Genomic DNA, 27800 nt, shown 5'->3' on the forward strand with positions numbered 1-27800 from the left:
CACTGAGAATCAAATGCTCAAACTCCACGGAAAAGGGAGGAAAGACAGGACCACCCGCTTTTTTTGAGGCGCAGAAGTTTGCATCACGCAGTACTGGCGGGGAAGCGCTCATGCTGGGGGTCTGTGTTTGAGTGACCTTCGCCTGTCCCTAGTGCCCCCTCGGCTCTCGCTCTCTCTCTGCTTCCCACAGAGCTCGAGGACACAGCCTTGACCAACTGTGGGGATGGAAAGCGAAGGACTTACTCTACTGATGGAGAAGACCATGCCCGGCTTGCCCGAGCAGACGCCCATGAAGCAGTGGCGGAACTGCCAATAGAAGAGGTGCTCGCAGATGAAGGTGATGAGGCTCAGCGCCATGGCCGCCCCCAGCATGTAGAAGACCCCGGCCATGTTGTCAATGTCCAGCTGGCTGCTCATGACCTCGTTCTTCTCGTTGTGACAGATGCCGGTGAGCCAGAGAGCTTCCAACTCTTCCATCTCCCCTAGAGATGGGGCGGAGGAGAAAGTCAGATAAAGAGGGCGGGGAGAGGAGTGGGGTGTCCCAGAAAAGGGGAGGTGAGGAACAGCAAGGAAGGGCGAAACCACACGAAGGAGAAGGAGAACAGAGCAAGTTAGCAACTTTTATTAAAACCATCACAATGAATTCATCAATGTAGCCAATAGACATTCAATGAAAATGTTGTGAGAGTGGGCTGGAGAGATGGCTTAGTGGTTAAGCGCTTGCCTGTGAAGCCTAAGGATCCCGGTTCAAGGCTCGATTCCCCAGGACCCACGTTAGCCAGATGCACAAGGGGGTGCATGCATCTGGAGTTCGTTTGCAGTGGCTGGAAGCCTTGGCGTGCCCATTCATTCTCTCTCTCTCTCTCTGCCTCTTTCTCTCTGTTGCTCTCAAATAAATAAATAAAAATAAACAAAAAAATTAAAAAAAAGAAAGTGTCGTGAGGGGGACTGTAGGTGACCTGAGGACATGAGCCACAGCCACGTGCCTCCCTGACCTATTCAGTCTGATCGGGCATGTCAACAATCAGCATAACAAGCTGTATGTTCTACAGAAGTCAAAAGAATTCGAGTTAGGGACAGCAGCTCTGCAGACAAAGCAACCAGGAAATTTTCTCAAAAGAAGTTGAATTTGGGAGTGGGCTCTTGGCAATAAATGAGTTTAAATTAATTCCATACCTAAAGGCACCCCAGCTTGCAGGAATGGAATGCTCAAGGGGAAGGAGGTGGGAAAGCAAGAGGCGCGAGGCACCGTGCAAGTCAAATAACCATCAGCAAAGGAAGGCGAACAAGCGAAGATTGACGCAAGAATTCTGAGGAACAATGTCAGGCTAAATTCCGTGCGTTGTTTTCTAGACAGTGGGGAAACCACATAATCAAACAAGTGACTCCCAAACTTGCTCTTATGAAGCAGATCAGGAAAGGGAAGGAGAAAGAGAAAGAATGGAAGAGAGACTGACCCCAAGGTCTTTCAAGTTTACCGATCTCTTGTTGTAATAGAACAAATGAGAAGCAAGAAAGCTTGACTAAAGAAAGCCCACCCAAGGCAGACCTTTTTTGGTTTTTTTGGTTTTTCAAGGTAGGGTCTCGCTGTAGCCCAGGCTGACCTGGAATTCACTATGCAGTCTCAGGGTGGCCTCGAACTCACAGCGATCCTCCTCCCTCTGCCTCCTGAGTGCTGGGATTAAAGGCTTGCGCCACCATGTCCAGCATTAGACATGCCTCTTTTTAACACTGCTTAAAGATACTTTCCTTCAGTTCTGTCAGATTTTGACAGCCTTTACCTTCTCACTGGACACTAGCAATTAGAAATGGTGAAATCCTAGACCAAAGGATCGTGAAAGAGAACAGGGACCCTAAAGTGTTTCCAACCCTAGACAACCAAAATCCTGAAAAATCTCATGAAGGAAATTACTTCAGTCATTCTGGTTTGGTTAAAACTGTGAACTTTGGGGCTGGAGAGATGGCTTAGCGGTTAAGGCGCTTGCCAGCAAAACCAAAGGACCCAGGATCCAGTCCCCAGTACCCACATGCAGAAGGGGGCACATGCGTCTGGAGTTCATTTGCAGTAGCTGGAGGCCCTGGCACACCCATTCTTTCCCTGAAATTAATTAATTTTTTAAAAACTGTGGACTTTGCATGATCTGAGGAAAGTTCTGCAGACTTTTGCAAGTGGACGCTACTATTGCTGTCTGTCATAGATAAAGGCTCTATTTTACCTACAAGTGACAGCTGTAAAAATGAAGCAGCTCCTATGCTACGCGGCTTGTTAACACCCCAACGATGAATCCTCTGTCCTTTCTGATGCCAACCCAGCCTTACTTTTTATTCCTTTCTTTGATCAAGTTATGCCTTTCCTAACTAGTGCAGTAGCCCAGTTCACCGGGAGTCTGGAAACCCATGTCTGCCTGGCCTTCTGCCTCTGATCTCGTGCTTAAAAGCCAAGGTTCTCCAGACATCATTTTAAAACCCACTTGGCTGATGGGCTGTGGAGCCTGAAGAGCCTGGCTGTCGTCTGTAACTGCCTTTCTTTCTGCGAGGATGTCAGGACGAGTCAGCGCTTTGGACAGGGAAGTAGATGGAAACGCAGAACACGGTGGGCTAGGGAGATAGACTCTCAGTGAATGCTCACTGCTCAGTCCGCTGCCAAAATTATGGAGGAGAGCTGGCATCTGCTTCTGAGGACCCTTGCCTTGCCCACCCCTCCCCAACCTCTTCAGCTGAAAGAATGAGAGAGAGCAGAGGGCAGAACGAAGAGCTAGCCGGATGTCCGCTTCTCGGTCCTTTCTCTGGGGACACGAAGAGCAGAGGTTTTCACAGTTCTAACCACTGATCACAGTACAAATGAGATAACCAGTTGGAACATCCATTTTTTGAAAGTTTTTATGTATCTATTTGAGCGAGAGTCAGAGAGAGAATCAGAGAGGGAGAGAGGCAGCTAGAGAAAGGATGGGCACGCCAGGGCCTCCAGCCACTGCAAACGAACTCCGGACACATGTGCCACCTTGTGCATCTGACCTACGTGGGTCCTGGGAAATGGACCTTAGGCCCTTTGGCTTTGCAGGCGAGTGCCTAAACTGCTAAGCCATCTCTCCAGCCCCAGGGACATGCATTTTTATTCGTGAAAGTTGCACTATACCATTCAGTCTTCAAATGTGCCCTCTTGTCTGACTCTTTTAGTCCTCCCTAGCATCTCTGACCCAGGGTGGGTGGAACTGTGTCCTCTACTAATGCGCGTATTGAAATCCCTACCTCTAGTAACTGAGGCTGTGACTTTATTTGGAAGTTGGGCCACTTCAGATATAGTTGTGGCAAGGTCATGTTGGAACACAGTGAACCCCTAATCTAATACATTTTATGTTAATTTTTATTTTAGACACAGAGACCAAGAGAGAGAGACAGAGAGAGAGAGAGAGAGAGAGAGAATTGAGAGAATTGGCGTGCCAGGGCCGCAGCCACTGCAATTGAACTCAGATGCCGGCTTGTGCCACCTCGAGAAGGTGAATACAGACGCAGAGAGGAAAGGCGTGCGTGCAGGCGGAATGAAGGAAGAATTCTGGGTCCGGCCTTTGTATGCCAAAGAGCCCCAAGTGTTACCATCAGCCATCAGAGGCTAAGGAACCAGCCTAAGATGAATTCTCCCGCACTGCCTCCAGGATAGAGCTAGCCCTCTTAACGTTTTGAGGCCACGTTTCTAGCACCCAGAAAACGGAGATGATAAATGTCTGTGGTTTATGGTGATTTATCACGTAAGCTCTGGGAATCGAATATGCACCCTCCATTCTTACCATACACTGTGAAAGCTGTTTTTGGGGGGCACTGAGAGAAAGGCTGACATCTCAGCTTGTCCATTGGTTGAGACCAAATGAATACCTTCCCTTTTAAAAAATTGTTTAAAATTTTTATTTTATTTAGATATTTATTTGAGGTAGGGTCTCACTGTAGCCCATGCTGACCTGGAATTCACTATGTCATCTCAGGGGGGCCTGGAAATCACTGTGATCCTCCTATTTCTACCTCCCCAGCACTGGGATTAAAGACGTGCACCACCACACCTGGCTTCCCCCCCCCCCTTTTTTGTTTAACTCACCATCTCCAAACAGCTGCAGTATGGCAAGGTCCACCTGGCGCTTCCAGCCAGAGTCCTTCTGGATGGCAATGCCATAGCCAGTGGAAGCAAAGACCTTGCCACTGCCAATGGTCACCAGCTTGCAGCCTTCGTCTCTCCCCGCCATGTAGTTGAGTACCGCCGCGTCGTAGATGAAGGCATCCAGTTTCCTGCGCGGGGGAATAAAGCGAGTCAGCGGATGCCCAAGGGGGCATTCCAAAGCAAAACTGCCCAGAGGGCCATGGACGCTAAGCAGCGGGGATGCAGAAAGCGGTGGGAAACCGGTTCAAAGCAAGACACGAGTTGGACTTTTGCCAGAGCCTACGGCCTGAATCCAAGGCCACTACCCTTGACGTGGTTTCAGGCTGCAAGGATGAGGTGGTGTTTTTTTGTTTGTTTGTTTTTTGTTCATTTTTATTTATTTATTTGAGAGTGACCGAGGCAGAAAGAGGCAGAGAAAGAGAAAGAGAGAGAGAATGGGTGCGCCGGGGCTTCCAACCACTGCAAACGAACTCCAGATGTGTGCGCCCCCTTGTGCATCTGGCTAACGTGGGTCCTGGAGAAGCAAGCCTCGAACCAGGGTCCTTAGGCTTCACAGGCAAGCACTTAACCGCTAAGCCATTTCTCCAGCCCTGTTTTGTTTTTTTTTTCCCTCCCACTGGGAATGATAAGCATATAAGTTAGGCCTAAAGCCAACTCATAAGCTGTGTCTGAAATGGAGAAGTACAAAAGGAATCAATAAAAATAATAACAGAAATAATGAAAAGCAACCCTCATGGTGATTACGAAGGGCGCTGGTGAGATTTATGTCACAGCTCTCATTTCTCTGTTCACCACAGTCTGGGCTGGAGAGAAGGGTAAGTGTCGGGGTTTTAGGAGATGAGCAGTGTCATCTCGGTGGTCGCAAAGGCTCCAGTCTGCTGTTGTGACATGCTGTGCCGTGGTGAGGGGCTGGCGTAGTGGCGGGACAGGGTGGTGTGAGAGACTGGATTAAAAGGCAGCCCCCCGAAGAAGTGAGAGTTTTCAAATTCCTGAACACAGAAGAGCTTCGTGCTGTGTGAAATAGGAATGCCTAGCAATAAGAGTGGTGGAGGAGGCTGTGGAGAGATTGTAAGAGCCACAGGCTGGGGTGTCAGATCCAGAGGCCTTGTCCCCCGCCCCTCCATATCCGACTGCTGCTCTCACAATCCATAACCCACAACCCCATGGGGAACACCAGCACCCCCACTGAGGAGGGCCCCCAGAGGAATAGGGGCAGGGAGGAGGGAAAAGCATGGTGCCGGCACATGACATGTCCATGCTAAGTATGTCTGTGATAAAATAAATAAAAGAAGGAAAGGAAAAGGCAACATGAGCAGGGTGGGGCCAGCTGCATTAATGTTCACAAGCACGAGCATGCGCCAAAGGCAGAGGGAGAGAAGCAGATTCAAAGCATTGCAGGCGACAGATCTGAAAGAAAGTAAAACGTTCAGTATCCTTGGACTTTTACAAGGTAAGCAGCCTTGTCCTTTCTTGAAATAAAGCAATGCCTTTATGACAAAAGCCATGGCTCATCCTATAAAAGGTATCCTGCACGTACAAGGTGGCACCCCAAAACTCCAAAGCAGTGCTGTCACCGAGTGGAGGACCAGTGGGTGCCTCGGAGTTCACCCTGCTTACAGCAGCCCCGCTCCAAGCTCGCATCCTGTTCTCTGAAATATGTTGTGACTTGTTCACGGTAGAAAAATGAGATCTCCCAGTGCTTTAAGCAACCACGTGTCCAGGTGCGTGGTAGGGTCCTGGGGCTACAGAGGTGGTCAGCAGAGGTATGCTACTTACCACACAGCAAAGGCAAACAGCTGTGGGGTCCCCTGGTTCCCAAATCCCAGCACTTACAGTGTTCAAAGGCTTCATATTTCCCACAGAGAGCAAATGGACTGTGTATGTAGTGTGCTGCACACGAATCCATTCACAATTTTAAAAGAATTTTTAATTGAAAAATATATATGTAATTCTAGGTCCAATTCTCTCATTCTTGGTTAGAGGTGTTGATGATGATATGGGGGCGGACAGAAGATTTTGTTGTATACCAGAGTAACTGGGACTATCTTGCCCTTATAAACCAATAAAGACTTTCATAAACCTCGCACATTTCCCAATGATATTATTTAAGTGTAATGTTTTCTGAATATACGTATATTTAAAAAAACCTTCTAAGCTGGGCATGATGGCTCATACCATCAATCTTTGCATTTGGAAGGCTTAGGTAAGAGAACTGCAAGGAGTTCAAGGCCAGCCTGGGCTACAGAGTGAGTTCCAGGTAAGTCTGGCCTAAATTGATAGGATATGCATGCATGCATACATACATACATACATGTATACTTTCTTTTTAGAGTGCAGAGCAGGGCTACAAACAATCAAACAAAGCTGGAGATGAAGATTAATCAACACATTTCTTTTTGTAAATAGACATTTTGCACATTTTCCACCTTGTCCGAAAAACATGGTAACGATCATTTTCACTTCATAAGACAATAGTTTGTGTGTAATATTTGTAAGCATGAGCCCTCGCTTTTCCCTTCTATTTTTACCCACTCCATTTCCCCTTCATGACTACATTCACGTGAGTAGGAAGCAGTTTGTTAACATCACACACAAGTAAGTCATGGCACAGGGATCTTTATAGATTGGTCTGGACTAAACTGTCACATTAACATGGGAATAAAATCGTCTTTGATTGAGCACCTTATGTCACCGCACAGAGCATACTAGTGCATCTGATTACATCTGTAACGCTTAATAAGTGTGAGAAACGCATCAAGCCCTGAGCTCCGAAGCACATCTTACCCTGTTTTCAGGGACAGCAATGCATCATCTACACCCCTTTGGTTGAACTTGCCCATGTAGGCATGCATTTCTGCATAGTTGTTGCGGATATTCCTCTCTGTGCTGCCATTGGGGACGGTCCCAAAGCGGAAAGGGGGTGAGAAGTCATTAGGTCTCTGGAACTGGAGAGAGAAATAGAAAAAGAGACAGAGAGAGAGAGAGAGAGAGAGAGAGAGAGAGAGAGAGAGAGAGAGAGAGAGAGAGAGAGAGAGGGAGAGAGAGAAAAGCACGTTAGATAACGGGAAGAGACTTTGAAGTCAGCATTAGTGGGTTCATAATGGAAATCGCCCAGCTGTAATTCACCAGACACATTAGCTCTCACTCAGGGCCAGTAATTGCCATCTCGAAGTGGACTTCAATTCAACTCAATTTAAAAATATATTGTTGAGAGATTTCTATTTGCCCAACCCGAAATTTAATCTCTAACCCTTGTGTGTTCCTTTTATACACACTGCACAATACCCGTGGTAATAGGCTGGAAAGCAATGCACTGAACTCTGTGAGGGAACAGTCACCTTTATTTCCAGAAATCATATAAAATCTGCACCCGGACCTCTTACTTCAAGGGTCTAAATACTTTGTCAATTCACTTTTAAAGCCATATAACTACATTAACATTCTGAAGATAATGTGTTGAATATCAAATATATTTTGCCAAGAAATTTTCTCTTGACCTTCAAAGCATTTAAAGCTCTATTTATCCTACCTGAGATCTAGGATAAATTGTAAAATCCAATTCACTTTTAATTATGTCCCTCCCTGGCTTAAGTACCAAGACTGAATTCCAGTCAGTACCCACCACAACGAAGTGAAATCTCTTGGATTTCCACGCCGGTGGCATCAGCTTTATTTCTAGCTGTTACCCTGCGATGACTCAGGTCTTCATGTCGCTTTCTGAGCACACACTTTGTTCGTCTGTCTCTGCACAGCCTCACCTCGCCCATCTTCTTAATGCAAACTCACCTTCCCTCCTTAGGCTTAATTCATGTTCTTCATTTCAAACTCTAACTCAGAGCAATTGTTTCAGGAAACCGTCTGAGAATTCCTTCTTCTATCAGGCTCAGCCCACGGTGATCCACTAGTACTTGCCCTTCTGGGTTAGATCACTGTGCTTCATGCTGCAAATGCAGTGACTCTCGAAGTGTACTGGCTAAGTACTGAACGAGTCTCTGATGTGGTGACTCATAGTTCACATTTTAGATTGAGACAGACACGATGCCACTTACTATTGTATGATGTTAGGTAGGTGCCAGAAACTGTATCACTTCTTTATCACCAATAAGGAAGGATAATGCCTGGTTTTAAAGATTGTTGAAAGAATTAAATGATATAATGTGGTAAAGTGTTTGGCACAGTACCTGGCACATAGCCAGTGCTCAATAAATGTTCCTGAGTCTTTTTAACTTCACGTACACTTCAATTTTACATTTCCTAATAAGTGGCCAGGCTCTCCAAGATTCTCACTTTATAAATATAGCAAAGACATAAAATTTGATCATGCCGTGATCCAGGAAGGACAAAGAAGATATTTAAAGTCCTTATTATTTTAGTCCTGTACCAGTAAACTTGGGAGATGCATTTGGAAATGTAGCCTACCAACTCAGGGGAACGCTGAACCTTCAGAGTCACCTGGGCTTCGAGGCCATTTCTTTCTCCCATCTCAGTACTTGAGATTTTCATGGGCCACAGAATGTCACAGCACAAGGAGCCATGACAGCCGTTGTAACTGCTCAGCGTTGGCCATGGTGAAAAGAGAGCTGAAGAGCTCTGCGGGGTGGTGGGCAGTCTGGGGCGCCTCGAAAGACCAGAGTTCTCTGCTGGAAAAGCACCCCCCCCACCCTGTGCGACTGACAGCTCTTCCACACCATCAAGAGCTTCCTTTTATTTTTCTTTAAAAGCAGTTGTAATGATACTACAGGCTCAGCAGAGCATTTCAGAGCTGAGGGACTACCCAAGACTAACAAGCTTAAGCCTATCATTTGACAAATGATGAAACTGGGGCTCAAAGAAGTAATTTCTCAAAAGTATGCAGTGGTAGCAACGGCTAACTTTTTCAGTGTCTCGTTGGCCTAATCAAGAATGGCTCCTCCCCGTGCCTAGCTGACAGAAAGCTTAAAGTAAACAGGGTTAAGCTCTCCCATTAGAGACAGACACCAGAATGCTTCACAACACTATCAGACGGAACACTACATCATGTTCATGTCCGAAGAAAGGTGTCCAACAGGGCTGGAGAGATGGCTTAGTGGTTAAGCGCTTGCCTGCGAAGCCTAAGGACCCCGGTTCAAGGCTCGATTCCCCAGGACCCACGGTAGCCAGATGCACAAGAGGGCGCACGTGTCTGGAGTTCGTTTGCAGTGGCTGGAAGCCCTGGTGTGCCCATTCTCTCTCTGTCTCTCTCTCTCTTCCCCCTTCCTTTCTCTGTCTGTTACTCTCAAATAAATAAATAAAAATAAACAAAAAAATTAAAAGAAAAAAAAGGTGTCCAACAAAACAAAAACCTATTGGAGAGTACAACATGCAGCAATGAGACAAATCTGCTATCTTTAAAATACATTTTATTTATTTATTTATTTAAGAGAGAAAGAGGCAGGGAGACAGAGAGAGAGAGAGAGAGAGAGAGAATAGGCATGATATGACCTCCAGCCACTGCAAAAAAACTCCAGACGCTGGCGCCCCCAAGTGCATCTGGCTTATGTGGGTCCTGGAGAATCTAACCAGGATCCTTTGGCTTTTCAGGCAAACGCCTTAACCACTAAGCCATCTCTCCAGCCCTAAATCTGCTGTCTTTTATCAGTAAGGCTCTACTTTGCTAGGACAACAACAGCAGATGCAAACAATTACTATGATATCCTGGGTCTCAAATTAGTTTCTGAAACATCAGCGAAAGTTGTAATCATTTTCAATTCAGTCCTAGTGTGAACTATTATAATCTAGGCTTGCTTTTAGATCGGCAGTCCATGCAAGGTGCATGCAGCAATTGCGGATCAAGCAAATGGAATCCGTGCCAGAGTTCCCGTTCCTCATGGGTAACTCTACGACCAATAAATGATCTGCAGATTCCACCATGGTTTTAGAGCTGTATCCCCGAATAAATGACAACTAAGGAAATAATTTTTTAAATAAGAAGAACAAAATCTTGGCACACGCCTTTATTCCCAGAGGTATGAGGCAGGGGTAGGAAGATAGCTATGAATTCAAGGCCACCTTGAGACTACCTAGTGAATTCCTGGTCAGCCTGGGCTAGAGTGGGGCCCTACCTCAAAAAACAAAAGCAAACAAACAAAAAAAAGTAAGGACTTAATACTGCATAAATTCAAGACTTATAGGAAAGCCAGTGACGCTAAGGCATTGGCACAGGCCATCAAAATTTAGAACTTCTCTTCAAAAGATGCAGTTAAAATTATGAAAAGATAACTTACGGAGTGGGAAGAACTATCTGAAAATGAATTAAAGCTGTTTTTAAAAATTAGGTAATAACATAGATAGATTTGTTCAATGTGGGCATCTTCTATAAGGAAATAACCAGAGAAACCAATCAGTCCTTAATGGGAAAACAGTCCTGTGGGGAGAATTTGTCTGAGAGGCAGACAATTAAGGTTTGAGTTCCAGCCCTGTCCCAGGCTAGCTACAGGAAGAACCATTTTTCTGGAGGTCTGTCCTCATGCCGATGATGATCCGTTGGCAAGTACGTACCACCACATCTAGCACACGGCTTCTCGGGGCTTGGAGCTGCTTCTGCAGCAGCAAAGTTCGGATGTACCTGAAATTTCCTGTGTACAACGATGTTGCCTCAGATTGCAAAGTCTTGTTTCTCTCATTTGTTCCTTAAACTGGGCCAGTCATGGGGCCTACAGGGAGAGTCCATGGGCACTCAATATTACTCAAAGCAGAGGCAGATGTGAGCCGGCCTTTACCTTCGGAAAGTTTTGTTCTAGTTTGAGAAGATCTGTGACATCTAAAGAAAACACAGATCTTTGAAACCTGTCATTGAAACCTGAACTTTACTAAAATCCACATTCATGGGGGCATGGGGTTTAAGAGGTCCCTATGGGAGAAGAGAGTTAACCTTCCAAATATCATGGTGCTGTGGTACGTTTGGTGGTACAATGTTGAGCATAGTTTACTTCTAAATATCATGATGTTTCTGACAAATGTCCTTGTAATGAGACTTCCCCCAAGCTGCAAGACATTATTATTTAATCTCCATGGCAATTGCTAGGCTCAGGGGCTTGGGAGGAATAAAATTTTACAACAAAACAGGGAGGACTTTGACAAATATTTTTTTTTAATCCCAATAAACCAGGGGAGATCAGCAATTAGATTAAAAAAAAAAAACCTCAGTCTGATCTTAAAGTAGTTTTTTCTTAATTAATACTCCTTATTGATCACCTTTGGCCATCATAGGGCTTTCTTGAACCAGGGATCTTTTTCTAAGAGCCACTCAGATTAGGTTTACCAACATGTAGATTTAGGTAGGGAACTAAAACCACATTAGGAAAGGAATCTTGGTCAATCCTGTGTCACATATGAGGAGATGAAAGCCCTGGAGAGATCAAAGGAAGCTGTCCAAGCCACCACATGGCAGAACAGAAAGGCAGCTAGGAGGTTAGCTGGATTGTCTTATTCCCAATTCTGCAGGAGAGAAGCCACATGGAGAGAACACACTTGCCCCCTTTCTGGCATCCTGAATGTTCATTTCCACCCCCTCTACTGCTAGAAATTACTGTAAGCACACCTATAGTGCACAAGTAACAAAAAGCCAGAGTGTAAGAGAATTGTAATCTCACTTGATCATCCTGGAGAGCAGCAGTGAATCGTAATTCAGCACTCAGAACTGCTCACATCACCATCTCAATCTGTCTTAATGACCTTACAGTGAGTGAGTGAGTCTTGGCAGTCACATAAGGAAAAAGGGGCCTGCAGGCCAGAAGCAAAGGGCCCCCGCTCCTGCCCAGAGAGCACCCCACGGCGGGGACCTAGGGCTGTTTGTGCAGCTACCGCACCCTGTGAACCTCTGAACTAGCATGCAGCAAAGGAAAATGGGAGAAGAAAAAAGAGAGAGAGAGAGAGAGAGAGAGAGAGAACGCTTGCCTTGGACAAAAAGGTCTGGTCCGTCTTGTTTTCTTATTGTTAAATATGTAAGCGGGGCTGGAGAGATGGCTTAGTGGTTAAAGCACTTGCCTGTGAAGCCTAAGGATCCATGTTCAACTCTCCAGGTGACATGTAAGCCAGACACATAAGACGACAGAAGTGCAAGGTTGCACACGCGCTCAAGGGTGCACATGCTTCTGGAGTTCAATTGCAGTGGCTGGTGGCCTTGGCACACCAATTCCCTCTCTCCCTCCCTGTCTCACTCTCACTTGCTCACGCCCCCCCAAAATGGCCAGCCTGCTGGGATTACTTCAAAAATAAAATAAACAAATAAATAAAAAGAGCTGGGTGTGGTGGTATATGTCTTTAATCCCAGCACTCAGGAGGCAGAGGTAGGACTATTGATGTGAGTTCAAGGCCACTATGAGACTACATAGTGAATTCCAGGTCAGCCTGGGCCATACACACACACACACACACACACACACACACACACATATATGTATGTATGTATGTATGTATGTATATATATGTAAGCTGATTTTCCTATGCATAAAACATTTCTATTTAATTCATCAGTAATAGTAACACTCCTTCAGTACCTATGTATGTGCTGGGAATAACCCCCATTTTCTCCTTTACCTATGATAATTAAAATACATCAATTCATTTGGTAAATATTTGCCAAGCGTCTATTAGTGGAGAAGACTAAATTAAGATATGAAGACATAAAAGTGGAAAAAAAATAAAAAAAACCCAACCAGGTCGCTTCCAAGAAAGTGGCATTTCAGGACACAGTCAGAAATACAGGCCTTCATTCCATTTTCTCATCTAAATTTTCATTCCTTTGTGTCTTCATATGCATGTTTGTTTTAATTTCTATTTATTGGTTTTTCGAGGTAAGGTCTCACTGTAGCTCAGGCTGATCTGGAATTCACTATGTAGTCTCAGGGTGGCCTTGAACTCATGGCGATCCTCCTACCTCTGCCTCCCAAGAGCTGGGATTAAAGACATGTGCCCCCATGCCTGGCCTCATTTCCATTTATAACTGGGAAGCATGTACTGGTGTCTACTGTGCCTAGACATCACAGGTGCTGGGCACATGATGCTGTAGAAGACTAAGGCCTGGTCTTCAGGGAGCTCACGTTGAAGGAAGAGGGAAGGACAGTACAGGTATATGTATTTATATGTGTGTGTACATATGTATGTAGATACATAATATGTATGTAAAATATGTTGCAGAAATTATATATGTGTGCGTGTGTGCATGTATGTATATATGTGCAATTTAAATATGTAGTAGCTAAAATTAGCCACACATGCTTTGTCATTCTCCAGATCAAGAGGCAAGTCTGTCTCCTCTGATTCTGGGCCAGGCAACTGACTGTAAAAAGAGCTGGAAGTGAACACCCTGAAGCTCCTGAGGTGAAAGCTAAGATTGATTGCAGCTTCTCCCCGAAGCTAAAAGTCGGTTCACCATGTAGGAAGACCCAAAGCCCCAGCCCCATCGGCACTGACCAGCAGAGAGTAGCTATGGCGCCACTGTCCTCAGCCCAGCTGGCCCCTGCCGTCCAGCCATTCCAGCCAGCAACACAAATGCCAACAGAGTCACTTTGGACTCTCCAGCCCAGCCCAGGCCCCAGCTGAAAATCAAGTGACTTTGTAGTCAATGCCACGTGAAGTGGGAGTCACTTAGCCAAATTTCCCCCAAATATCTGAGCCACCAAACAATGAAATGGCCGAGCGTGATGGTGCACACCTTTAATCCCAGCACTTGGGAGGCAGAGGTAGGTGGAGCTCTGTGAGTTCAAGGCTACCCTGAGACTACAGAGTGAATTCCAGGTCAGCCTGGGCTAGAGAGAGAGTGAGACACTACCTTGAAAAAAGAAAAAAAGAAATGCAATGAAAACGGTTTTTGCTTTGAGCCACTAAGTGTCGGGCAAGTGCTCTGCAATGACAAGAGATGACATAAAATGACTGCAACGCCCATGGTTTCAATAGTGTAAATGGAGTGTCTGGAAGAACTGTGAAATAAGAAGATAAGGAGGGACTGGTCGAAGAACAAGTTTTGACTAGCCATCTGAGAAAAGAAAAGAAAAGAAAAAAATACCGTCTCCGAGAAGTTGGCACCTGAATTGAGAAAACTGAATGATAAGAAAAACCAGGCACCCAGAGATCTGGACCGGGGAGTGGGGACACTGAGCAAAGGGAATGTCAGAGAGGGTGATGGAAGGGTACCAGGGTACCTGAGAGAAGATCCCTCTATTTGGACAAGAGGAGCAAGGCGGTTTCTGGACAGTAACGACAGCCCGTTCAAAGACAGTAGGCTGAGAAGTCCAGGTACATTCACAGACCATGAGCATGGCTGGCGAGGGAGGCAGGCTCCCCAAAAGGAAGCGTCTGGATTCGGCCTGGAGGAGTTGAGAGTTCTCAGCCTAACCTATGTGAAACAGGAGAGGTTGAGGAGGCTCTGGGATTCAGACCCCAGCTCGGCCGGGCGAGCGCTGCGTGACCTGGAGCTGCTCCTGGGGCGTGTCTGCGCCCCGGTTCCCACGCTTGTGCAAGTGTGAGCACCCCACCAGTTTATCTGCACAGAGCCACCCCAGCAGCTGCATGCGATCCGCACACTACATCGGCCGTCGCTGTTCCTACGACTTCTGCTCTTGTCGCGTGAGCTCTCCCGTCACTGGAAGCCACGAGAGGATTCTGAAAGAATGACAAGACTGACGTTTCTGTGTTTGGAAAACGTCCTCAGTTGTCACTGGCCAGGCTAGAAGCAGCAGCTGAGGAAAACAGGAGCTGATGAGGGTCTGGGCACCGGGATGGGGCGGGTAAGAAGAAAGAAGCATTGGCAGACCCTTTCACACAGGAGGGCGAAAGATGGCACGTGTCCTGTAGCTGACACAGGAGACTGAAAATACCAAGGATAAAACTGACCATCAGGTAGGGCTTTCCTGGAAGGCTTCCTGGAGGAGACCAAACTGATGGTCCACGAAGGATGGTGGCATTCGCAAGGGTAGAGGTGGGGATTTACGCCTCTTGTACCAGAGGGACTCGTTTTTCATAGTCTCTCTCACCTGGTTGGTTTCCAGGGTGTGATAAGCCTATCTGGGAGGTCTTTGAAGCCAGGATGATGGCAGGAGAAAGGAGGTCATGACAAAAAAGTGTGGACGCAGTCCAGGCTGTGGTTTGAACCACCAAGCCCGGCCACCTCTTGCTCAGCAGTCACCAGTCCTCCTGAGGTCAATTCCAGTTAGTGAAGGTGAATGATCGCACCCAGGGGAGAGTGGCTGTGCTCAGAAGGACGTGAGGAACTGCCTTCGAGGAGGAGGGCAGTGGGGTAGCGCAGGCCAGCCTGAACAGGAGCCTTAATCCCAGCACTCAGGAGGCAGAAGTAGGAGGACCGCCATGAGTTCGAGGCCACCTTGAGACTCCATAGTGAACTCTGGTCAGCCTGGGCTAGAGTGAGACCCTACCTCAAAAATAAAAAAAAATAAAAAAAAATTGAAAAAAGAAAAAAGTCGCTCTCCTGGTTCAGATTCAGTCAGAGCCTGTGTAGATCAGGGCGAGGACAAAGCAGTGCTGTGACCTTGCAGAGCCTCAGACTTGCCATCCTGTTTGCAGAGCTCCATCCGCACGAGACTCACGTGCTGGGGGCTTTTGTCTTCGAAGCGTGACAATCGCGCACATAAATATTCATTCCATTACCTCTGCTTTTACATTTGAATCACAATGAAAATCAATGCCCAAATGCCACTCAGCCCTTCTAGGCACCCAAGGGAAAAAAAAGACGGCAGGGTTCACATCCCAGGGCGGCTTCGGGCTTGTACTCGGAGTGCTGATGATGTGGTTAGAACATCAGAACTATACAGAGACCCCCCCCCCCTGGCCTGTTATCACTCCTGCAGGTGTCCTGACTCCCCACTGAACAGTACTGTAGAATGACCGAGTTTCGGTGTCATTGTCATTGTTACCATTGACGTACAGGCCTGTGGATTTTAACCTTGTGTAAAATCCAGTCACCAACGCAGTCAAGATACAATTCTGCCACCCGAGAAAATCTGCCCTGTGCGGCTCCGTTGAAGACGCGCTGGGAACATTTCCCCTCCCGATGATTTGCCCTCTGCTTTCAGCCTTGCCTTTTCTAGGATGTCACACAGAGAACCACATGCGGGCATGTAACCTCTTGAGATTGGTATTTAAGCTTCTTAGAAGTGCCTTTGAAATCCCTTCACGCCATTGTGCGTGCGTGCGTGTGTGTGTGTGTGTGTGTGTGTGTGTGTGTGACCTGCTCTTCTTCACTGCCAAGGAGTGTTCTGCTGTGTTGCTTGACTAACAGACATTTTGCCAGGAACAGCTGTAAATATGGATAGGTTTTGGTGTGCACTGAGGTTTTAGTGTCTCTAAGGTAAGTACCCAAGCATGGGAGTGGTGTGTCATATGCTCCTTGCACACCAACTCTTTCTTTTTGTCTGTCTATCTATCTATCTATCTATCTATCTATCTATCTATCTATCTATCTATCTATGTATATATCATCTATCATCTGTCTTCATTATTATCGTCATCTTTCCAATTTTCCCAGAAGCTGTAGAGCAAGCACAACAACTATCATTGTCTTTATTACCCATCAATATTGCACCAAAAATTGCTGTCTGCTATGCCGGGTGTGGTGGCGCACGCCTTTAGTCCCAGCACTCGGGAGGCAGAGGTAGAAGGATCACCATGAGTTCGAGGTGACCCTGAGACTATATAGTGAATTCCAGGTCAGCCTGGGCTAGAGTGAGACTCTACCTCAAAAGAAAAGAAAAGAAAAGAAAAGAAAAGAAAAGAAAAGAAAAGAAAAGAAAAGAAAAGAAAAGAAAAGAAAAGAAATGCTGTCTGTTAAGAAAGCTAGTTAACAGTGGCAGTTCCCCAGCACAGAGTGGATCTCTGCGTGGTTCCAGGACCTGAACAGCTACTGCAGAGGGGAGCAGACACCGGGGGGCGTCAGTCTCGATCCTTCTCGGTCACGCTTCTCTCTCTGCTCACAGAAGGGGGAAGACAGTTTGATGGCACACCTTGGTAATCCAAGCACTGGGGAGGCTAAGGCAGGAGAATTGCTTTGACTTTGGGGTCAGCCTATGAGCTAAAGTTCCCAGAAAAGCGCTGTGTCCGCTGCACCTACCTCCAGCAAGGCTCCTGTGACCACAGAGATGGAATGTTGCAAGTCAGAGCCAAATTACCTTGGGCTATCTTTAGCCCCTTAATAGCCATTTATTGCCCACTTCTGTGTCTGACTTAACACCCACGTTGAACAGGTACCACCTTTTCAGAATGTACTGACAGATCCCTAGCTTCCACCCATCCAAGGGTGAAGATGTCATCCGACAGCAGCTGAGGCCTGTGGTGGACATTTCCCCACCTTGCTATAACCCGCCTACCTGATGGTCAGCCAATGTATCTGAAAAGTGCCTTGACTTATGACTTTATTTCACTCTATAACTCTAAAGCCTCAATGAAATTGTTAAAACGTTGGAACATAGAATTTGGAGTCACCTAAATCTGTGTTCCTGGGCCACTGTCAATCATATTTGGCTCCCGAATAAACTATCGCTCAAAGGATCCCCTTTGAGGTGAGAGCTCGTCTTCAACGTCGACAACCCCAAGCTACAGAGTTTAACATCAGGCCAGCTAACGAGGACTGCAACAAAACCCAAAAGGAGGATATAAAAATAATATGAGGGTCAAATAACAACATAGAAAGGAGATTCTCTGAGGGTTCAACCTCCTTCCCCATAACTGATGGATATGGAGAGGAGGTGATCTGATTATAGGACAATGAAATGATAAAACAGTTAGTATATGTGTGTCTTTTGAGTTCAAATATCTAACCTCAAATCTGAGATCTCTATGTGACTTAATCAGCCACTTAGCTTTCAAACTGAATTTTTCTCAATTTTTAAAAAAATATTTATTTGAGAGAAAGAGGCAGAGAGGGAGAGAGAAAGTGAAAGAGAATGGGTGCACCAGGGCCTCCAGCTGCTATAAACACACTTCAGTTGCATGCGCCACCTTGTGCATCTGGTTTCCATGTGTCCTGGGGAAACTTGGGTCTTTAAGCTTCACAGGCAAGCATCTTAACCACTAAGCCATCTCACCAGTCCTGAAACTGAATTTTGGTTTTGTTTGTTTGTTTTGAGGTAGGATATTGCTCTAGTCCAGGCTGACCTGGAATTCACTATGTAGTCTCAGGGTGGCCTTGAACTCAAGGCGATCCTCTTAACTCTGCCTCCCAAGTGCTGGGATTAAAAGCATGGGCCACCACTCTCAGCTTGAAAGTGCATTTTAACAATACTCCACAGTGTGAAATAATGTGTAGCAGCTATTAAAAATGTTCCATTCTAAAACACAAGTCCCTGAGTAGTCACTCAAGAACTCTAGACCTCGGGCTGGAAAGATGGCTTAGTGGTTAAGCGCTTGCCTGTGAAGCCTAAGGACCCCGGTTCTAGGCTCGGATCCCCAGGTCCCACGTTAGCCAGATGCACAAGGGAGCACACGCGTCTGGAGGTCGTTTGCAGAGGCTGGAAGCCCTGGTGCGCCCATTCTCTCTCTCTCCCTCTATCTGTCTTTCTCTCTGTATCTGTCGCTCTCAAATAAATAAATAAAAATAAACAAATAAAAAAAAAAAGAAAGAAAGAAAAAAGAACTCTAGACCTCACTGGGGGCAGGTTAGGAAGTCAGAGACTTCACCCTCCTGAAAGTTATACTCCGGACCATGTACATGTGAGGAAAACATAAACATTGATCTGTTTCTTTATCTATCGTTTAGTGAAGAAAATATGGATCAACTTCATTCAAAGGAGGTGACCGAGTCATGACAACAATGACATCACAGAATGTGGTGAGAAGACGCTGGAATGTAAAGGACACCCAAACGGGGCTGGAGAGATGGCTTAGTAGTTACAGTGCTTGCCTGCAAAGCCTAAGAGCTCATGTCCAAATCTCCAGGTCCCACGTAAGCCAGACACACAGTGACGCAAGCGCACAATGTCGCCCATGTACACAAGGGGGCGCACATGTCTGGAGTTCGTTTGCAGTGAAGGCCCTGGCATGCCCGTTCTCCCTTCCTCTCTCTCCCTCTTTCTCTCTGTCTCTTTCTCCCTCAAATAAGAAAAAAGAAAAGAAAAAGAAAAAGAAAAGAAGTGCCCAGATGAATTCTGTATTTTTCCTGGGCCCCAGGAGAACCCAGTGTCATTTTGTTACTGCTGTATGAGGAGCACCCAATGCTCTCATAGTTTCCTCTGTGGCTCCCTTTACTCAGTGTAAACCCAGTAACTGCTCTCAGTGACACACACACACACACACACACACACACACACACACACACACGCACGCACACATCGTTCTAGAATGTGCCGTCAGCACTCTAGATGCTATGCTGCGCTGCTAAGGAAAGAGCTCTCTGCCTGTCTGAACTCAGCACGTGGTGGAGGCTCCCGCAACAGGCTCCCCCGGGGGAAGCGAGACTGGAATTCTCCCCCTACCCATCACTCTCCTGCTGTGGCTTCCAGACAACAATGTCTAGTTCAGTTCCTGGAATTCAGTTTATCAGCGTTGCTCACAATTACTTTAATGCGGCAAGGCAAGTCCGCTTCTTTCGAAATGCACAAAACTTAGATAGATATGCCTTCATAAAATGTCTCTTGAAATACTTTGTGCAACCAGAGGATGGTATTATATTGCTTGTGGCCAGATTGGTTTCTGAGCTAGGAAAACCAGGAAAATGGGTCTGTTCTGATAATAACTACAACGACTTTATTTGCCATGTCCCCTGAAGGTTTGGGTATTTGGTGAAGTCTTGCCATAGAAATATCACCAACACACACTAGGTGGCCATGAACCATGAGTCCGCCATTTAGCACTGACATGAAAGGGGACAACAAATCCATGACGGCTTCATGCGAAGAAATGATGCCAGCAACAGTTCACATTTCTCACAGCACATACTATGTGTTATGCACCTATATTTAATATACTAAGACATTAATTTTATCTTCACTCCCATGAGGTGATTATTACTATAATTATTATCATCCCACAAAGTAGATAAGGACACTAATGCCCCATAGGTCATTTGAAAAAGAAAAAGTCATATGCTGTAGTTACGTTCACATTCCTGGGACAAAACATCTGACCTAAAGCAGCTGATGTGAGGAAAGGGTTTATTTTGGCCTACAGTCTGGAGGGGAGGCTTCATGACGGCAGGGGAAAGCATGGCATGAGCAGAGGCTGGACGTCACCTCTTCAACAGCTAGTGGAAAACAGCCGCAGGAGAGTGAGCTGAGCTCTTGCAAGGAGGAGGACTTGGCTACAACAACCCTAAGCTCTCCCCAACAATACACCTCTTCCCTCAAGCCTCCACCTCCAAAATTGCCACCAGCTGGGGACCAAGCATTCAGCAAGCTAGTGCCTTTAACCACTGAGCCATCTCTCCAGCCCATTAAAAATATTTTTATGGGGGCTGGAGAGACGGCTTAGTGGTAAAGGTGTTTGCCTGCAAATCCCAAGGATCCTGGTTCAACTCTCCAGTCACAACATAAGCACAAGGGGGCATATGCATCTGGAGTTTGTTTGCAGTTGCTGGAGGCCCTGGCGTGCCCATTCTCTTTCTCTCTCTCTTTCAGCTTCCTTCCCTCTCTCAAATGAAGAAATAAAATATATTAAAATATTTTTATTTATTTGAAAGGAAGAGAGAGAGAGTGAGTAAGTGAGCATAGGCGCCCCAGGCCCTCCTGTCGCTGTAAACAAATTCCAGATGCGTGCACCACATTTTACATCTGGCTTCATGTGGATATTGGAGAACTGAACCCCAGGCCAAGCAAATACCTTTAGCTACTGAGCCATCTTCTCACCTCTAACCAAACATTCAGAACCCAGGAGTTTATGGGGAAACATCTGATTAAACCACCACATCACACACCTAAGTGCTAGCAGAATCAGGATTGGAAGGTAGAGCTCTTTGGCTCTCTCTCTCTCTCTCTCTCTCTCTCTCTCTCTCTCTCTCTCACACACACACACACACACACACACACACACACACACAACCTATAAAACACAACAGCATTCTGTGCACTCAAAACACAGGCTGAGGGCTAGAGAGATTGTTTAGAGGTTAAGATGCTTGCCTGCAAAACCTAATGACCCATGTTTGATTCCCCAGTACCCTCATAAGCCAGATACACAGGTGGTGCATGTGTCTGAAGTTTGCTTGCAGTGGCTGGAGGCCCTGGCATGCCTCACGCTCTATCTGTCTCTTCCTTCTTTCTTTCTTTCTTTCTTTCTTTCTTTTTTTCTTTCTTTCTTTCTTTCTTTCTCTCTCTCTCTCTCTCTCTCTCTCTCTCTCTCTCTCTGTCTCTATCTTTCCATCTTTCTTCCTTCCTTTCTTTCCTCCCCCTTCCTTCCTTCCTTCCTTCCTTCCTTCCTTCCTTCCTTCTTTCCTTTCTTTCTTTCTTCCTTCCTTCCTTCCTTCCTTCCTTTCCTTTTTTATCCTTTCTCTCTCTTTCTCAAATAAATAAATTTTTAAGGTAAAAAAAAGAAGAAGAACAGGCTCAAAACACAATCAGACTAAAGAATCCAAAGACTGAATGAGCAGGGCAAGTTCCCAATGGCAGAGAGAAGGAAGGACTCGTGGAATCACAGAACAAAAAGAAAACAGCATGAAGGAAATGGGGCCTGGGAAGCAGAGGTGGAGTGACGCCCCCACAGGCGGGCAGAGAGGTTGCGGCGGGCGGGCACAGCCCAGTGGAATAGCACGAGTCAGAATGCCCCAGCCCGTGGGCACGGAGTGGGCTCTGAGGCTGGAAGGAATGCGGAGCACTACCATGATGCCTAGACAGATGCCACAGCGCGAGCGCACTGAATGGCCACGCTGAGAAAGGGCATCACCTAAACTCAGCCTCAGCTGCAGCGAACAGCTTGGGAAACAAAGGGCCGAAGAAGTGAGGTTACCCTGCAAACTACTATGAGCCTGAAGCTATTTTCTGAGGTGTTGTAACAGGAGGGCAGAAAGGAGAAAGGCATCAGAGTAGGTCTCTGGTATTCACAGCAAGGAGGGCTGCGTTGACCTTCAGCCATAGCTCCCCCTCTCATTGCCTGGTCTCCGGTCCTGGGCCCCCGGCAGTTTCCAGAATGCACCAGGCATTTCCTGACTGAGAGTTCTCTCTTCTCAGTGGAGAACCTCAGATAGCATCTTTCACGACTATGAGGCCAGACTTCATGGTGTTTCCACAGAGGTCTCCCAAGACCTCCCAAAGTAAAGTTGGATGTCTGTGCTAATATTTTCCACTCTTATTTTGCTCCATAGCAGTTCATATTCCATAACACTGTATGTGCTTTCTCTGTCCTCTTCCCCTTAGAATACACACAATGGACAATATTTTTGTCTGCTTTGATCACTGCCACATCTCTATGCCTAGAACAGTTTCCAATCCTTAGTAGGAACTGGGTTGGATTGAATGAAAGATCTAATGAATGAATGAATTGAATAGCATGAATGTGGGTTCTGTGTGTCACGTGACAAAACTCCATCAGAAGGCTGGAGAGATGGCTCAATATTTAAGGTGCTTGTCTACAAAGCCAAAGGACTCAGGTTCAATTCCCAGCACCCACGTGAAGCCAGATGCATAAGGTGGCACATGCATCTGGAGTTCCTTTGTGGAGGCTGGAGGCCCTGGTGCACCCATTCTCTTTCTATCTAAATCTCTCTCTCTCTCTCTCTCCCTCTCTCTCTCTCTCTCTCTCTCTCTCTCTCTCTCACACACACACACACACACACACACACACACACACACACACACACAGATTTCTGTCAGAGTACTTGATGACCCACCAAAGGTTAGTGGTAAGACCCTACTGCTGAAGACACCTTATGCAGTTGACACATAAAATGGAATGACATGGCTGGAAGCTGGAAAAGAGTCAGTCCCCAGACAGTCAGTGTGTCTAGTGCCAGAAGGTGCTACATGGGCGACTGGGGGAAAATGACCAATATCTGTGCAAGCAACTCATGGTCTAACCTACTTAGCAGCAAATAACCTGTTGTGATGCCCACATAAGTGCAATGGTGGTGCACAGCCATGGTGGGAAACAAACTGCTCTTGATTTGGCTAACTGATCCCTTCAGTGGTACGGGACCCATAGCTGGATCTGGGAAGCAAGTCAGAACCATATCCAAACATAAGCCCGCTCTCCATTATCAAGCTACTACCAACCGTGGGCTACAAGGAGGCCTACACCTATTAAATTCTCTATAAAAAAAGTAAGGGTTATCTCATTTGTCTGGTGATAACTTACTCTCCATTGGGGAATCTGCTTCTCTTTTTCAGATAGACGTAGACCCTAAGGAAAGAGCCACCCCATCATACCTCAAAAGAGCCTGGCTGAAACTAAGAACAACTGGCGAAACAAGCAAGGATCCTGTTTTCTCAATGAACCGGCTACCAGCACAAGGGTGAAGGAGATCAACACAGAGAAAAATCAACTCCTACCAAATCAGATATCCAGAGACCCAGAGGCCCCCAACACCTCAGCACTGAAGCAGACCCAAAATGAACCCAACATGGCTCAGGGAAATTTTGCAGAAGAGGGGGCGGAAAGAATGTCAGAGCCACATGTTGGGTCATGATATGCAGAGACATTTATCCTACCCACAACTGTGGGCCAACTCCACAATGCATGACCCATATACCTCAACAAGGAGGGGCCAGGGGGAGGGGGTAGGACATGGATGAGCCTAACGATGGCACCAAATTGACTGGATTCGCTGAGTACAAAACTAATTAATAAAATTTTTTTTTTAAATTAAAAAATAAAACCTCCAGAATACACGTGCTTATGTAGGATCATGCAACATGGCCGAGTATGATGCCCCTCAGATCGAGTGCTTGTCTGGCATCCCTGGTGACTACAAGTGATTGGGTCCTCATGCCAGCTGAGGACATCTTTCCTGGCACCTTCTCCCTTTCCCCTTCAGATCTGTGCCAGATCTGAGATCCTACAAGAGCCGGTCAGATTTCACACTTGACAATGCATGTGAATATTTCTTTGACATCAAAAATGTGACGGGGTTGGAGATGATTATGATAGCATGGAGATGAAGTGACCCAGAGGCATTTCCGTCTGATCTCCAAGCCACCCTACGTGTGACAGGCGGAGAGCATCCGTGATATTCCGTCTGCAACCTACTTTTAGGCAGGGTTGTCACCAAATGGGTTTTTATTGCCTTCTACTCCATTTCAGCTCCCAGCTGGCCTGGGCAAGTATAGGGCAAAATTCCAAACTGTGGGCAGAAGCACGGAGAAACAGCCTTTAAAGATGTAAGTGGAGAGCCGACCGTGGTGGTGCGCGCCTTTAATCCCAGCACTCGGGAGGCAGAGGTAGGAGGATCGCCGTGAGTTTGAGGTCAGCCTGTGACCATATAGTGAATTCCAGGTCAGCCTGAGCTAAAGCGAGATCCTCCTACCTCAGAAAAACAAAACAAATAAAAAGATGTAAGTGGAGAACACAGATCACAGATGGATTCACCATGGAAACAGGGGTTCTGACGATGCACCAGGAGCTCCTGAAGCTCCAGTGATTTGGAGAGAGATTGCTGAAGGTTACTGCCAGGCTTCTCGTAGGCGGGATGCCTCACTCGAGCCAACGATGCTCCCACCATTACTGTGATAACCCAAGGCTCCTAACACAGCACCGATGTCTCCAGTCGTGAAGCTAAGGTGACGCTTAGACTGCCACAGGCTTGTGTCAGGAAGGCCAGGATCCACAGAGGGGCAGAGCAGGGCAGACACACCTCCACTGCCCAGACTATCGGACAACCGATCAGGTCACTTCCAAATTGAGAAATGAATGTGGGCTGCAGACATGGCTTGGAGGTTAAGGCGTTCATCTGCAAAGCCAGAGGACCCAGGTTCAATTCCCCAGGATCCATGTAAGCCAAATGCACAAGTTGGGGCATGCTTCTGGAGCTCATTTGCAGTGGCTGGAGGTCCTGACATGCCCATTCTCTCTTTATCTGCCTCGTTCTCTCTTTCAAATAAATAAACTTTTAAAAAAGGAAATGAAAATGCCAGCGTGTGTACACATAGTCCCATTGTGACCCATTTATAGCACAACAGAGCTCTTTTTAGATAACAAAGCCATCCCTACACAGAAATATTCCAGCTGGGCTGGCAGGATGGGATGGCTTAGTGGTTAGGGAACTTGCCTGAAAAGGATCTAGGTTCAATTCCCCAGGACTCACATAAGCCAGATGCACATGCGTCTGGAGTTCATTTGCAATGGCTGGAAGCCCTGGAGTACCCATTCTCTGTCTCTCCCCCTCTCTCTCCTTCTCTTTGCCTCTTTCTCAAATAAATAAATAAAATATTTTAAAAAAATAAATTGATAGAATGCTAGTGACATGAGGAAGACTGGCAATCCTACCAGGCTCTCTGCAACCCCCTGGGGTTCAATTCACACTGGAATGTCACAAGACAACCCTTTGGGAAAGACACTTGTTTGATCAGCATATATGATTTGCCTGGACTTATCCTGCCATGGATATATTATTATTATTATTATTATTATTATTATTACTATTATTATTATTATTAACTTATTATCTCTTCCAGAATATTAGTGAACTGTGACTTTGAGAAATGTGGATTGAGTCGCTATTCATACAGTAAAGAAGAAGAAAGAAAGTTCTCCTTTACCCCTCACTCCTTTTTCTCATACTGCCTGGCAAGTCCTGGGTGCTCCCTCTGCTCGGGAAGGTGCTAGAATGGCAAGCCAAGGCCGAGGCTTAGTCCGCGAGCCGAGTCCCAGGTGCCTATGACATCCACAGTGGACCTCCAGAGATGATGCATTTAGGAGGCAACTTCTATGAAAACTATCATAACTACATTGTTACGGGAACGGAATTTAATCCTTGGGAGAGTCCTAAGGTTCAACAACGAATTTTTTTTTCCTACTTTCAATTCTTTGGTTGAAAAATCATCCTAAGCCGCATCCATTCACATTCACTCCAGGGCCGCCATTCATTCAGATATATTCAGTAAGCATCCGCGTGTGCCACAGAACAGACGTCTAGAAGCCGTGCTGGACTGTAGCTATGAAAGAGCATGGGTATTTGAAGAAATGATGGTTAATATGTACTTATTCCAGGAAAATCTGAGAAATGGTCATTGCCTTTAATAATCCCCTTATGCACGGCTGTTTTGTTGTCATTTCTCTCCTGTTCCCCCTAAAAGGGGGCAGTGTTAGTATTGCTGTTGGGGCCGGCTGCCTTTTGTTAAATAAGTGATGTGTGGGAAAAATAGCAAGTGCTCTGCGAACAGCTGGTTGAAAATCAGTCTCCACGTCAAGGAGAGAGGCAGCTACAACGGGCGTGGTGGAGTGGCCTACACTACAATTTGCTAATAGAAGACAGGCAATAATCAAGGGTTTGGAAGAAGTCAAATATCTAACCAAGAGGCCTGACAGAATTCCACAGGTTAAGATCTGACAAGCCAAAATAGTAGCCTGGTCGAAGACCCCATTTATTTCCGATCCCTTCTTAAATATCTGCTCAATTCAGATGCTTTGACGGGAGTCAAAAATCCAAGGTGTGAAAATTCTATCTGGCACATAGGTGTCAGGTGTTTCCCCATCTACAGTATGACTCTTTCTTCCCAACTGTGACTTATGAAAGTGTGTTTTGCTGTTTCTCAAATTCAAATGGCAAAGAAAAAATAGATAACAGTGTCTGACACTGTGAGCATTGTACAAATTATAGAATGGTCTTCTCATTCATTTATTCACTGACTAAACAATTCATTAATTCATTTGTTCATTTTTCAATGAATATTTGAGCACTTACATATGCAGGCTTTATTATAGCTACTGCAAATATATTTATGTGAAAAAACACATAAAAATTTTGCCTTATTGAGATTACAGTCCAGCACGAAGGGACAGATAAATAGAAATATGCCACATACTATGTCATTTCCTTTTTAAAAACTTATTTATTTATTAATTTGTTTATTTATTTATTTATTTTAGAGAGAGAGAGAAAAGGAGAGAAATTGGGCACACCGGGGCCACTAGCCACTGTAAATGAACTCCAGGTGCACGTGCCACCATATGCATCTGGCTTACATGGGGCCTGGAGAATCGAACCTGGGTCCTTAGACTTTGCAGGCAAATGCCTTAACCACTAAGCCATGTCTCCAGCCCCTGTAATTTCTATTAATGTATAAAAAAAGGCAGGGGAGAATAAACTTATTTTAGATCCCCTGGAAAATTTTAAGTCTCTTTTTCCCTAGAAGTGATTAATAACCTAAGGCCTCGAGTGTTCTAGGCTAGCGCTCTATCACTGAGTTTCATCCCTCACATCTCCCAAAGTTTAGGTTAGATGGACCTCAGAGCTGAGCATGGACCCCCATGTCCCTGGAAGCTCTTGCTGCTGGGAAGAAAACCACCTGGCAGTGTCTTCCTCTTTGAATTCAACCCCACAGCCTGCAGTGAGTTCTCAGAACAATTTCAAGTTTGCATCAGAGAAAGATGTCAGAATTTACTCTTCCATGTAACACTCAAATTGTGATTCATCTTGGGTTTGGAAAAGAGACTCCGAGAGCATGGGCTGGAGGTAAGGAATTCCTGGCAAGGCAACTTGCTCTGAATTGCGACTCATCCTTTGGATTATCATATAGATGAGTCCACTTCACACTTATATTTT

The 27800-nt window shown here is 46.0% G+C and overlaps 1 protein-coding gene across 5 annotated transcripts in view; it reads right to left on the reverse strand.

The window, feature by feature from the left end:
* Window positions 1–27800, reverse strand: part of Grin2b (glutamate ionotropic receptor NMDA type subunit 2B) — a 632026-nt gene that overhangs the window by 9325 nt on the left and 594901 nt on the right. For all 5 annotated transcript variants that reach the window (XM_045139704.1, XM_045139703.1, XM_045139702.1 and 2 more), the window contains 3 exons: window positions 6932–7092; window positions 4088–4275; window positions 244–482 (listed from right to left, as the gene is read on the reverse strand). In XM_045139704.1, coding sequence (XP_044995639.1) covers window positions 244–482; window positions 4088–4275; window positions 6932–7092 — 588 coding nt within the window. The remainder of the gene's footprint in view (window positions 1–243; window positions 483–4087; window positions 4276–6931; window positions 7093–27800) is intronic.

This window comes from Jaculus jaculus, chromosome 23 (assembly GCF_020740685.1).
Source record: "Jaculus jaculus isolate mJacJac1 chromosome 23, mJacJac1.mat.Y.cur, whole genome shotgun sequence".
NCBI lineage: Eukaryota > Metazoa > Chordata > Mammalia > Rodentia > Dipodidae > Jaculus > Jaculus jaculus.